Source organism: Stenella coeruleoalba (assembly GCF_951394435.1).
Source record: "Stenella coeruleoalba genome assembly, chromosome: 2".
Taxonomy (NCBI): Eukaryota; Metazoa; Chordata; class Mammalia; order Artiodactyla; family Delphinidae; genus Stenella; species Stenella coeruleoalba.
The window spans coordinates 150,392,913-150,407,353 of NC_137147.1; the positions used below are offsets into that span (position 1 = coordinate 150,392,913).

A 14,441-nucleotide genomic window follows, 5' to 3' on the forward strand; every position below is an offset into this window, starting at 1 on the left:
TCATTAGGTCTCATTTGTTTATTTTTGTTTTTATTTCCATTACTCTTAGAGGTGGATCAAAAAAGATATTGCTACAATTTATGTCAAAGAGTGTTCTGCCTATGTTTTCCTTTTAAGAGTTTTCTAGTATCTGGTCTTACATTTAGGTCTTTAATCCATTTTGAGTTTATTTTTGTGTATGGTATTAGAGAATGTTCTAATTTCATTCTTTTACTTGTAGCTGTCCAGTTTTCCCACCACCACTTATTGAAGAGACTGTCTTTTCTCCATTGTATATTCTTGCCTCCTTTGTCATAGATTAATTGACCATAGGTGCATGGGTTTATTTCTGGGCTTTCTATCCTATTCCATTGATCTATATTTCTGTTTTTGTGCAAGTACCATACTGGTTTTTGTTTGTTTGTTTTTTTTGGCTGCATTAGGTCTTCATTGCTGCACGTGAGCTTTCTCTAGTTGTGGCAAGCAGGGGCTACTCTTTGTTGTGGTGAGCGGGCTTCTCACTGCGGTGGCTTCTCTAGTTGTGGAGCATGGGCTCTAGGCACGTGGGCTTCAGTAGTTGTGGCACGTGGGCTCAGTAGTTGTGGCACACGGGCTCTAGAGCGCAGGCTAGCAGTTGTGGCGCATGGGCTTAGTTGCTCACGGCATGTGGGATCTTCCCAGACCAGGGCTCGAATCTGTGTCCCCTGCATTGGCAGGCAGATTCTTAACCAGTGCGCCACCAGGGAAGCCCTACCATACTGTGTTCATGACTGAGGCTTTATAGTATAATCTGAAGTCAGGGAGCATGATTCCTCCAGCTCTGTTTTTCTTTCTCAGGATTGCTTTGGCTATTTGGGGTCTTTTGTGTTTCTATACGAATTGTGAAATTTTTTGTTCTATGAAAAATGCCATTGGTAATTTGACAGGGATTGCATTGAATCTGTAGGTTGCCTTTTGTAGTATAATCATTTTAACAATATCGATTCTTCCAATCCAAGAGCATGGTATATCTGTCTATCTGTTTGTGTCATCTTTGATTTCTTTTATCAGTACTTTATACTCTTCAGGGTAAGGGTCTTTTGCCTCCTTAGGTGGGTTTATTTTCAGGTAATTTATTCTTTTTGATGCAATGGTAAATGGAATAGTTTTCTTAGTTTCTCTATCTGATCTTTCATTGTTATTGTGTAGAAATGTAAGAGATTTCTGTGTATTAACCTTGTATCCTGCAACTTTACCGAATTCATTGTTGAGCTCTAGTAGTTTTCTGGTAGCATCTTTAGGATTTTCTATGTATAGTAGCATGTCATCTGCAAACAGTGACAGTTTTACTTCATCTTTTCCAATTTGGATTCCTTCTGTTTCTTTTTCTTCTCTGATTGCATGTTAGGACTTCCAAAAATATGTTGAATTATAGTGATGAGAGTGTACATCCTTGTCTTGTTCCTGATCTTAGAGAAAATGCTTTCAGCTTTTCACCGTTGAGAAGGATGTTTGCTGTGGGTTTGTCATATATGGCCTTTATTATGTGGAGGTATGTTCCCTCTATTCCCACTTTCTGAAGAGTTTTTATCATGAAAGGGTGTTGAATATTTTCAAAAGCTTTTTCTGCAACTATTGAGATGGGCGTATGGTTTTTATTCTTCAATTTGTTAATGTGGTGTATCACACTGATTGATTTGCTTGCAGATATCGAAAAATCCTTGCATCTCTGGGATAAATCCCACTGGATCATGGTGTATGATCCTTTTAATGTATTGCTGGATTTAGCTTGCTAGTATTCTGTTGATGATGTTTGCATCTGTGTTCATCAGAGATATTGGACTGTAATTTTCTTTTTTGTGGTATCTTTGTCTGGTTTTGGTATCAGGGTGATGGTGGCCTCATAGAATGAGTTTGGGAGTGTTTCCTTCCTCTGCAATTTTTGGAAGAGTTTCAGAGGATAGGTGTTATCTCTTCTCTAAATGTTTGCTGGAATTCAGCTGTGTTTGCTAGAGTTCTGGTCCTGGGCTTTTTTTTGTTGGAAGATTTTTAATCACAGTTTCAATTTCAGTACTTGTGATAGGTCTGTTCGTATTGGGTTGGCCAAAAGGTTCGTTTGGGTTTTTCCATGAAATGTTACAGGAAAACCTGAACGAACTTTTTGGCCAACTCAATATTTTCTATTTCTTCCTGGTTCAGTCTTGGAAAGTTGTACCTTTCTAAGAATTTGTCCGTTTTTTCTAGGTTATCCATTTTATTGGTGTATAGTTGCTTGTAGTAGTCTCTTATGATCCTTTGTATTTCTGTGGTGTCCATTGTAACTTTTCCGTTTCCATTTCTAATTTTATTGATTTGAGCCCTCTCCCTTTTTTTCTTGATGAGTCTGGCTAAAGGTTTATCAATTTCGTTTATCTTTTCAAAGAACCAGCTTTTAGTTTCATTGACCTTTTCTATTGTTTCCTTCATCCCTGTTTCATTTATTTCTGTTCTGATGTTTATGATTTCTTTCCTTCTACTAACTTTGGGTGTTGTCTGTTTTTCTTTCTCTAGTTGCTTTAGGTGTAATGGTAAGTGGTTTATTTGGGATTTTTCTTGTTTCCTGAGTCAAGATTGTGTTGCTGTAAACTTCCCTCTTAGAACTGCTTTTGCTGCATCCCATAGGTTTTGGATCATTGAGGTTTCATTTTCATTTGTTTCTAGGTATGTTTTGATTTACTCTTTGATTTCTTCAGTGATCCATCAGTTGTTCAGTAATACATAGTTTAGCCTCCATATGTTTGTGTTTTTTACAGTTTTTTTCTTGTAGTTGATTTTTTTTAATTTATAAATTTTAAAATTTATTTTTGGCTGCATTGGGTCTTCGTTGCTAAGCACGGGCTTTCTGTAGTTGTGGCAAGCACGGGTTGCTATTCGATGTGGTACACAGGCTTCTCATTGTGGTGGCTTCTCTTTGTTGTGGAGCATGGGCTCTAGGCGTGCGGGCTTCAGTAGTTGTGGCATGCGGGCTCAGTATTTGTGGCACACGGGCTTAGTTGCTCCATGGCATGTGGGATCTTCCCAGACCAGGGCTCTAACCTGTGTCCCCTGCATTGTCAGGTGGATTCTTAACCATTGCGCCGCCAGGGAAGTCCTTGTAGTTGATTTCTAATCTTATAGCACTGTGGTCAGAAAAGATGCTTGATATGATTTCAATTTACTTAAATTGACTGAGGCTTCCTTTGTGGCTTAGCTTGTGATCTATCCTGGAGAATGTTCCGTGTACACTTGTCCCTCCTCCCAACGCCAGACCCTCAGGCTGGGGAGCCTGACGTGGGGCTCAGAACTCTCACTCCTGTGGGAGAACCTCTGCGATATAATTATTTTCCAGTTTGCATGTCACCCACCTCGCAGGTATGGGATTTGATTATATCGTGAAAGCACTCTTCGTACCGTCTAGTTGTGGCTTCTTCTTTGTCTTTGGATGTAGAACATCTTGTATGGTAGGTTCCAGTCTTTTTTGTCGATGGTTGTTCAGCAGTTAGTTGTAATTTTGGTATTTTCATGAGAGGAGGTGAGCTCAAGTCCTACTACCCCACCATCTTGTCTCATCCCCTCAATATTCTTATTAGTTACTGAATAGAGTTATTCAAATTATCTTATTTCATATTTGGTGAGTTTTGGTGACTTGTGTTTTTCAAAGAAGTGATCCATTTTGTCTAAATTGTCAAACTTAGGTGTGTAGAATAGTTTGTACTATTATCCTTTTAATGTCTGCAGAGTCTCTAGTGTTTCATTTCTGGTATTGATAGTTTGTTTCTTCCTTTTTTTGGTCACTCTTACATTAGGATTTAATTTTATCTGATTTTTCTTTAAATTTCAGCTTTCTTGAGGTATAATTGCCACATAAAATTGTAAGATATTTAAAGTGTACACTGTGGTGATTTGATAAACATTTACATTGTAAAAAGATTCCCCCATCTAGTTAATTACACATCTGTCACTTAACAGATTTGTTTTTTTATGTGTGAGAATATTTTAAGTTCTACTCTCTTTGGAAATTTCATTTATACAAGAAAGTGTTATCAACTATAGTCACCATGTTTTACACTAGATCCTCAGACCTTATTTGTTTTAGATCCAGAAATTTGTACCGTTTTACCAATCTCTTCCTATTTCCCCCGCCTGCCAGCCTCTGGCAACCACTTTTCAACTTTCTCTTTCAATGAGTTTGACATTTTTTTTTCTTTTTTGATTCCACACATAAGTGTTACCATGCAATATATGTCTTTCTTTGTCCAGCTCATTTCACTTAGCATAAAGCCCTCAGGGCCCATCCATGTTGTCAAAAATAGCAGGATTTCATTCTTTTTTATGGCTGAATAATATTCCATTTTATATAGATGTACCACATTTTTTTATCCATTCATATGTTGATGGACAATTAGGTTGTTTCCATATTTTTGCTATTGTGAGTAATACTGCAATGAACATGGGAGTACATATACCTTGTTAAGATCCTGTTTTCATTTCCTTTGGATATATACCTGGAAGTGGGATTGCTGGATCACATGATAGTTCTATCTTTAATTTTTTGTGGAACCTCTATACTGGCTACCAATTTACATTTCCACCCACAGTGATAAGGGTTCCCTTTTTACCACATACGCACCCAACTCTTATTATCTCTCAGGTTTTTTTTGATGATAGCCATTCTAACAGGTATCTCATTGTGATCTTGATTTGCATTTCCCTGATGTTTAGTGATGTTGAGTACCTTTTCATGTACCTGTTGGCCATTTGTATATCTTCTTTGGAAAAAAAATCTGTTCAGATACTCTGCCCATTTTTTAATTGGGTTTTTCTGTTCTTTTCTGTTAAATTTTATGTCATCTTTATGTATTTTGGACATTAACTCCTATCAGATACAGGATTTGCAAATGTTGTCTCCCATTCCATAGGTTGCCTTTTCATTTTGTTGATGATTTTCTTCGCTGTGCAGAAGCTTTTTAGTTTGATGTAATCCCACTTGTCTATTTTGCTTTTGGTGTCAAATAACAAAAAAAATATTGCCAAGACTGATATAGAGGAACTTAACCCCCCTGTGTTTCCTTCTAGGAGATTCATGGTTTCAATTTCATTGATATTTTAAAGAGAGCCAGCCTTTTGCCTAATTGATATTTTCTATTGGTTTTCTATTTTCAATTCCACTGATTTCTGCTCTTCATTTACTTCCTTCTGCTTCCTTTTTATGGGTTCCTGAGGTGTAGTAGCTTAGATTATTATTAATTTTAAAATTCTTTTTCAGACTCTTTTTCCTTATAGGTTATTACAGGATATTGAGAATAGTTCCCTGTGCTATACAGTAGGTCCTTGTTGGTTAAGATGTAGTTTTTTGTTTGGTTTTGTTTTTAGCTTAGATTATTGATTTGAGACATTTCCTACATGCATGCCCTTAATGCTATAAATGCATTTTACAAAATGTATGATGCATTTGGTGCTATAAATTTCTCTCAAAACTGTTTCAGTTTCATCTTACAAGTTTTGATGTCTTGTTTTCATTTGCATTAACTCTGATGTATTTATTTTCTTGAGACTTCCTCTTTAACCAGTGGATTACTTAAAAGTGTGTTACTTAGTGCCCAAATGTCCAGAAATTTTTGTGTTTTTTTAAAATTATTGATTTCTAGTTTGATTCCATTGTGATCAGAGAACACACTCAATATGATTTTATTTGCTTTAAATTCTGTGAACATTTAAAAAGAATATGTATTCTGCTATTTTGGGTGAAATGTTCTATAAATGTCAATTAGATCCTACTGATTGATAGTTTTGTTGAGTTCTTCTATATCCTTGCTGATTTTCTATTTAGTTGTTATATCAGTTGTGGAGAGAGGATTGCTGATGACTCTAACCATATATTTGTGGATTTGTGTGTTTCTCCTTAAAGTGTTTTTTTTTAATTAAGGTAAAATTCATGTAACATAAAATTGACTACTTTAACTATTTTAAAGCAGCATTTAGTACATTCACAATATTGTGCAACCATTATCTCTGTCTAGTTCCAAAACATTTTCATTACCCCAAAAGGATACCTGCATTAAGCAGTCACTGCCCTTTCTGTGCTCTTCTAGACCCTGGCAACTACTAATCTGCTTTCTGTCTTTATGAATTTGGCTATTCTGGGTATATCATATAAGTGGGATCATACAATACGTGATCTTTTGTGTTGGGATTTCTTTTCCCCTTAGAATAATATTTTGGAGGTTTATCCATTTTGTAGCAGGTATCAGTATTTCATTCCTTTTTTTGGCTGAGTAATAGTCCATTGCATGGATATGTAACATTTTGTTATCCATTCGACAGTTTATGGATATCTGGTTTGTTTACACCTTTTTTTTTTGACTGTCGTGAATGTTACTGCTATGAACATTTGTGTACAAGTTTTTGTTTGAATATCTTTTTCAAATTCTTTTGGGTAAATACCTAGCAGTGGATATGGTAATTCTGTGTTTACTTTTTTGAGGAAGTGCCCAACTGTTTTTCCACAAAGGCTGCACCATTGTACATTACTACTACCAGTGCAGGAGGGTTCCAATTTCTGCACATCCTTGCCAACACTTGTTATATTCTATCATGCTATAACACAAAAAAACTGAAACTAAAAAATTTCTAGACGAAGACATAAGAGAAGGTTGTTATAAACTTGAGAATGGCAAAAATTTTTTAGAAGGATAAAAAAGTCATGAGGCATAAAAAAAATTTATAAACTGGCTACATTGAAATCAATAATTTCCGGACTTCCCTGGTGGTGCAGTGGTTAAGAATCCGCCTGCCAAGGCAGGGGACACAAGCTCGATCCCTGGTCCGGGAAGATCCCACATGCCATGGAGCAGCTAAGCCTGTGTGCCACAACTACTGAGCCTGCGTGCCTACAGCCCGTGAGCCACGACTACTGAAGCCTGCATGCCTAGAGCCCATGCTCTGCAACAAGAGAAGCCACCGCAATGAGAAGCATGCACACCACTAAGAAGAGTAGCCCCGCTTGCCGCAACTAGAGAAAGCCCACGTGCAGCAATGAAGACCAAACGCAGCCAAAAAATAAATAAATTTTTTTTAAAAATTAATAATTTCTTAACATTGTTAAGAAAATGAAAATGCAAGCCACAGTTTGGGAGAAAATATTCCCTATATGTATATCTTACAAATAACCTTTATCCAGAATATATAAAGAACACTCATAACTTGATAAAAAATATAAAAAACCCATTTAAAAAAAATTAATTTATTTTTGGCTGCATTGGGCCTTTGTTGCTGTGCGCGGGCTTTCTTTCTAGTTGCGGCGAGCAGGGGCCACTCTTCACTGCAGTGTGTGGGCCTCTCACTGCGGTGGCTTCTCTTGTTGCAGAGCACAGGCTCCAGGTGCATGGGCTTCAGTAGTTGTGGCTCACGAGCTCCAGAGCGCAGGCTCAGCAGTTGTGGTGCACGGGCTCAGCTGCTCTGCGGCATATGGGATCTTCCTGGACCAGAGCTCGAACCCATGTCCCCTGCATCGGCAGGTGGATTCCCAACCACTGCACCACCAGGGAAGCCCCCCAGTTTTTTTAAATGAGCCAAAAGTTTGAACACTTTGTTTGTTTGTTCTGGCCACACTGCATGGCTTGCAGGATCTTAGTTCCTTGACCAGGGATTGAACCCATGCCCTAAGCAGTGACAGTGTGGAGTCCCATCCACTGGACCACCAGGGAATTCCCAAAAGTTTGAACAGTTTGTAAAACTAGATATATGAATAGCCAAGTACACAATATATTATAGCTATTAGTACTATTATTTGTAATATTATCAGCTATATAAAAATGGAACATTATTTTAGATACTGTTTCATTAATGAGGAGGAAATAGATACCATGTAAAATATCAATACTTATTTCATGTAAATAATTAACTGCATGTAAGAATATAAAATGTGTCCAGTTTTTTAAAAAAAGTATCTTAATGTAATCCACTTATAGATACCTAATGTCAAATAACCCCAAAAGCATTAAGAATAAAATGATGGAGGAAGGCATAACAGGCATATATGACCAAATGGGAAGCAGGTAGGCAGGGTTATCACTAGGTAAGTGGAACATCAAATGAATCCCAGATACCACAGATAAAAGGTATAATCACCAAGGGAGGTATAACAGAATGAACATTTAATCTTCCATGTAACGTTGTACTGAAGTACGTAACTTTAAAAGCTGTTAGATCGCCGAAGAAAATTTACTGGAATAATACAAGGGGAAAGGGTGTTTAAACATCACTAGAAATTAATAACAAATATTTTAAACTACTAACTGAAAATCTAAAAACTTTCTTTTCAATTATTATTGGTTGAAGAGGATATTTGCACAAAATTCAGAGGATAAGATTATGACCTATCAAAATCTATCAGGCAATTAATTATTAAATGAGAAATATTAGAAAAAACTGTGTAGGCACCCAACTCAGTAACTGAGAAAACAATATAAATTCAAGTATGAGGCAAGAATATGGAAGGAAATAATAAAGATACAAGTAGAAATAAACCAAAAATCAGGAGAACACATTAGCATTTATTAATCCAGTTGCTTAATATTGGGAGGAAAAAGATTTTACTCTGGAAAAACATAATAAAAAAGAAAAAAGGTGAAAACAAAATTTGAAGGAATAAAGGGTCTATAAAGAGAGTAGATTAGAAAAATACTGAAAAGTTGTTCAATTATCTACTAATAAAATGAAAATCTCAATGGCATAATTTGCTGCATTAAAAATACAGTGATTTCAAAAAATGTAGGAAAACTAGACAAAATAAGATTATTAAGGATATTTCCTCTATCACAAGACTTTTGTGCCCTGCCTCACATCTTCTCAGTCTCACCTCTGATTTCAGTGACAGCTTTGGGGAACAGTTGTGAGGGCTCAGACGGACTCTGTGCTGACGGCTTCTTAAAGTGCAGGGGTGTGTGTGGGGGCAGGGAGGTAACATCCTTTGGGGCATCCCTCAACCAACAGTGGACAGAAATTGAGGGATAAATTCTTCTCTGCCTGGCGGCCTTTGGGAAGGTCCTAAAAGGTGCTCCATGCATTCCTCACAAGGTCCTGGCAGGATTAAGCCTCAGTTGTCTGAGGCGGTAACCAGCTCAGTGATGTACCCTTGTGTTGGCTTTTCTTCTTTCCTTGTTTTACTCTGTCCCTCACCACTGAGATTCCCTCCCCAGTAAAATATCTATATATAAGTCCTTGTTTAAGGCTCTGCTTTCAGAGGAGAACCCAGACTAAGATATCTCTAAAAAGTTTCCAGCCTCAGAGTAGTTTTACAGCAAATTACTTCAAACCTTCAGTGAACAGCTGTTCCTCAAACCACATAATGGGTTTTAGAACACAGAAAAGGATGGAAAATTATACAGTTCATATTATGTAACTACATAATCCTGATCCAGACACATCAGAGTACATGAATACTTTTCTGGTTGAAAAAACATAATAAATGGTGTGTTGTTTTGCCAAACTCTTCCCTGTTCTTTAGCCAGATGTCTTCACCATTGGATTAAACTAAAATTTGTATGGGAGATGGTTGCCAGGCATGTCAACAGTTCATTTAGTTCAATATGTACTGAATTTCTCTGTGCAAAGTATTATGATAAGCTCTGGAGGAATTCAAAGCTAACTGACACAGCATCTCTGCCTTCAGTGAGCCTTTGACTTCTATGAGATATATGGCAAATAAACACAAACTATATATTACAAAATCACTACGTGCCCAGCATCCCAAAGGAATATAAGATATGCCATCTATGAATTTATTTTTAGTGAGGAGATGAGGCATGTATATATGGAATAAAATTAAATGATGGAATATTAAATGGTATAAGAGCTCACAAAGAGAGAGAAGTTTGAGTTAGAGTGATTAGAGAAGACTATGGAGGTAGGATTTGAAAAGAGGATTAGATAGGGATAAATGAGGAAAAAGAGGCTGAATGATCAATATAATGAACAAAGTTGCTGTAACTGATACTGCAGATTGGCTCTCTTAAAACCCACTCCTACTCCTACCACATCCTACCCCGTTTTAAATTCATTTGTCTTTATTATAAAGACTATAAAGTTAAAACTATATTTCTCTTCTTTTAGCTAGAATTCTTCATATGAACTATGTTACCTCCAACAGTCATCACCCCCACTTCAAGGTGTGAAGATGGAAGTGAGCAAAATGAGATAGCAGTCAGAGTTACCATAATAGGACTTGAGCAGTGTGAGGGCAGCTTGGTTCCCTGGCCTTCCTGGAAGTTCTGTATGCCACCTGATGGCCTATAGTAAATCCCTTGTAGTTTGTTTTATCTGTAGGTAAGAACCTTGGCCATCTGGGTGTTGTTAAGGCAATATTTTGAATGCTTTGAAGATTCTGGCCTACCTGGAGCTTGTATTAGAATTGAACAAAGTTTGTTAGATTAGCAAATGATTTAAAATTTACATCGGTCCTAATTGAATAGATAGATGATACAGCAAAAATGGGTGATGACTGTAAAATTCTTTGTATTTTTTGAAATTTTTCATAATAAAATGTTGGGGAAATTAAACCTTGTAGGAAAGGACTTTAACTGCTTCAAGTAAATTTGAATTTCCCTGAAATACTCTGATTGTCATTGCTAGATTATTGTTCTGAAAAATATTTATCAATGATTTGAACACAAGTTTCTAGAATGATTCATAGTTGGTACAAATTATACAGATGACAAATTTAATAAACTGAGATACGCAAAAATTTTTTATATCAGCTATTTTCAAAGTTAATGCGTTAATTCTGACTACAGAAACAAGGTGGTAAATATATATTAATTAAAATAAGTAATAGGAGGCAATCCAAGGGTAACATGTACTTTGTGTAACTATTAGTTTTTAAAGGATGGGGCAAGTGTTACCTTGAAAAGCCTTAATTTTTCAGTTTTATTTCATATTGTAACACTAAGCTTAATCAAACTCTGTCCTACCCTCTCTTTATAAATCTGCTGTAAAGACATAGTTACTGAATTAACTTTTATATGTATTGTGATGTAGGAAGAAGCAGAAGAGAAATCGAGAAAGCAAAAGGAGTTGAAGCAAAATTTTATGGAACAAATGGCCTTGAAGGAACTAGTACTTCAGGCTGCAAAAGAAGAAGAGGAGATCTTTAGAAAAGCTATGCTGGCGAAATTTGCTGAGGATGATCGAATAGAATTAATGAATGCTCAGAAGCAAAGAATGAAGCAACTAGAACACAAGAGGGCTGTGGAAAAACTTATTGAAGAGCGTCGCAACCAGTTCCTTGCAGAAAAAGTAAGGAAAAGTATTTTGGGTTTTTTTTTGGTAATTATCATTGAATAACAACCAGCTAATTTATTTATCCACTAAACATTTAACTGAGAACCGTTTATGTGCCAGATGTTAGATATCCATTTACTAATCATATGATATATAAATTTTCTGACCACTTGTTAATCAATGAATCTAGAAAATATTTATTGATGCTTTCTGTGTGTTAGACATTGGTTGGTGTTGAGAACACAAAGATAAATATGACTAAGTCCATATCATCTATGAGTTTTTGGTGGTGTTTAAGAAAAATACCTTAAAAACAATGATTATAAAGGTATATCAAGTGCATGTGATGATAATTATACAGACATGGACATCTTGGTATGGCAGAGAGAAGACAGATCATGAATGCCCTGGCTGCTATTTTAATGGTGGACTTTATCCAGGGAGACCCACTGAAGAATTAAGAAAGCTACATGATAAGATCTGCACTTGCAAGGATGACTCAGGTAGCAGTGTTGAGGACAGATGTGAGGGGAGTAAGACCAGAGACAGGAAGATCAGTAAGGAAGTTATTATAGTTATCCCAGTGATAGGTGATGAAAACCCATGTGAACAGAGAAGGGATCCATCTGTGAGATGTTAGGAAGGTAGAGTTGATGGGGCTTGGTGACCAATTAGTTCTGGAGAGTTGAAAGAAGAATTAGGCTACTACTAACAAATAATGCTATTATGTACTTCCATCTTCAGTGAGTGGTGATGTGCTACAGAAAGTGTATGTATAAAGAAAAACAGATTTTGAGGGAGTATATAATTCCATTTTGTCCACATTGATTTTGAGGCCCAGGGGAAGATTTCTTAGTTGGAAATGTGGATTTAAGATTGGTGAGGAAACTAGGTTTGTGACTTTGGACACATTGATTTGTGTATTTGTGTTTCATCCGTAAAACTGAAATAATACTTTAAGAACCAAATAAGAAAATGTGTAAGTGTTTTGAAAAGATAAAGAACTCTAAATATGAAAAGTACAGATTAGGCATATGGCAAATATTTTTAAGTAGTAATAGAAGTGGTAGTAATAATAACTAACATTTACTGAGCATTTTCATATGTCATTCACTATTCTATACTCATTACAAGCAAAGTAATAACTTTTAACTTTCAACCCTGTGAATTAGGTACTATTACTACCCCCATTTTAAAGATGTGGAAACTGAGGCATAGAGATTATATGTATTGCCCAAGGTTTCACAGCAAGTAAGTGGCAGAGCTGGGATTATTAAATTAATATCATAATGCTGATCTTTCCTGCATGGGTAGACAAAAAGAAATCTCAAGATATTCTTATAATCAACAGATACTGATCTGCTAGGCATTCTGCTGAGTGTTGGTGAGGGAATCAAAACAAATAAAAGCTCATTCTGGTAGCTTCTAATCTAGCAAAAGAAAATAAGGTCTAGATACCCAAAAGACTCAACTATATATAGCACTATATTAAGAATATATTTCTTAAATGTACAATGTAAACATTTGTAGAATGTGGTAGTGTGGGATTTACTAGTGTGCAATACCTTTACGACAGAACTATGTGGACTTATCTGGAAATACATACAAAATGAATAAAAGAAGACAGAGGAAGGCTATTCCAAGTTGGCAGCATATGGAATTATCAAATGGAGAAACCTGAATAGTAGGCAGAGGAGTTTGGACATGATACAGTAGAAACTGGTTATCCTAATATGGTGTTTAACAAGAGGAGAAAGTAGTAATTTAAGAGTGAAGAGATGACCTGGAATAGGTTAACAGAGCAGTGGAAGGAGAGAGAAAGGGTAGAGTTTAAATATTTTTAAAGGAAGAATAGATGAGACTTGTATGATTATTTTGGACCATATAAGGTAGAGTGGAGGAAGGAGTCAAAATAACTCTCAAAGTTTCAAACATGAGAAACTCAAGGAATACAAGTGCTGTTGTTTTGAATTGGAGCAAAAAGATATAATGACTTCATTTTTAGTCATACTGAGTTTGAAATAGAAACACAAGTTGAAAAATCCTGAAGGCAGTTGAACAGAAGAAAACTTAGGTCAAGTATTCTTAGACAAGCATTTCTGTCATTAAGTAGCACAGAGAGTTTCAAACTAAGGTGATTCTTCCAAATAATATATTATAATGAGAAATAATCAGAGGGCCAGTGACTGAGACTTGGAGAACATTCTAGTTAGGAGGTGGAAGTAGTAGAAAAAATTGCCAAGACCAAGAAATGGTCAGAAAGATAAAAGAATCTGGCAGTCATAGAAAACCAAGAGAGATCAGCTCTTTTGACTGCTGCAATGACGTGTTGAGAGACTTGGGGTTCAATTTTTGGCTTTCCTCTATACTTAATCAACTCTTTTTAAAAAATATATTTATTTATTTTGGCTGCGTCAGGTCTTAGTTGCGGCACGTGGGATCTTTTGTTGTGGCGTGCAGGCTCTTTGTTGCGGCACCTGGGCTTCTCTCTAGTTGTGGAGTGCAGGCTTCTCTCTAGTTGTGGCCCATGGGCTTAGTTGCCCCACAGCATGTGGGATCTTAGTTCCCTGACCAGGGATGGAACCCATGTCCCCTGCATTGGAAGGCGGATTCTTAACCACTAGACCACCAGGAAAGTCCCCTTACGCCGTAGTTCTTTTGTCATATTTCCAGATGCCTAAAGGACACAGTTGGAAATCTTGTGGGTGCCTTAGAATTTAGGTTTCCAAAAGTGAATGTAACAGACAAACCTGGTTAAAGACAGGCTTCAGTGACTGAGTGAATATGCTATCACCTAGGAATCATTCCTGGACTCTTCCTATTTCTTACGTAATAATTTTTAGTCAGCCACCAAATCCTATTGATTCCACCTCAACAGTCCTATTGATTTCACCTCTTAAATTCAGTTTCTCTTCTTCATAACTTAATTTAGACATTCAGTATCATTCTGTGGACTACTGAAATTGACTTATAATTGGTCTCCTTGTGGCGTCTGCTACCAGTTAGCAAGGTATAAAAAAAATCTCATTATGTCCTCCTCCTGCTTAACTTAAGTGGATTCCTACTGAATAAAACTTCAATTCTGTAGCTTTGATATAAACCAACCATTATCTACTGTAACCTTTAAGGGAGATAATTACCTTTAAAGCACCTAGCATTTTGCCTGGTCAGAGCAAAGTGATCAA

At 36.5% G+C, this 14,441-nt stretch overlaps 1 protein-coding gene across 1 annotated transcript in view; it reads left to right on the top strand.

The window, feature by feature from the left end:
- The window catches only part of MNS1 (meiosis specific nuclear structural 1), a 54,139-nt gene that overhangs the window by 36,118 nt on the left and 3,580 nt on the right, over positions 1-14,441 (top strand). The window contains exon 8 of the mRNA XM_079912286.1: positions 11,014-11,271. Within this exon, the coding sequence (XP_079768412.1) occupies positions 11,014-11,271 (258 nt within the window). The remainder of the gene's footprint in view (positions 1-11,013; positions 11,272-14,441) is intronic.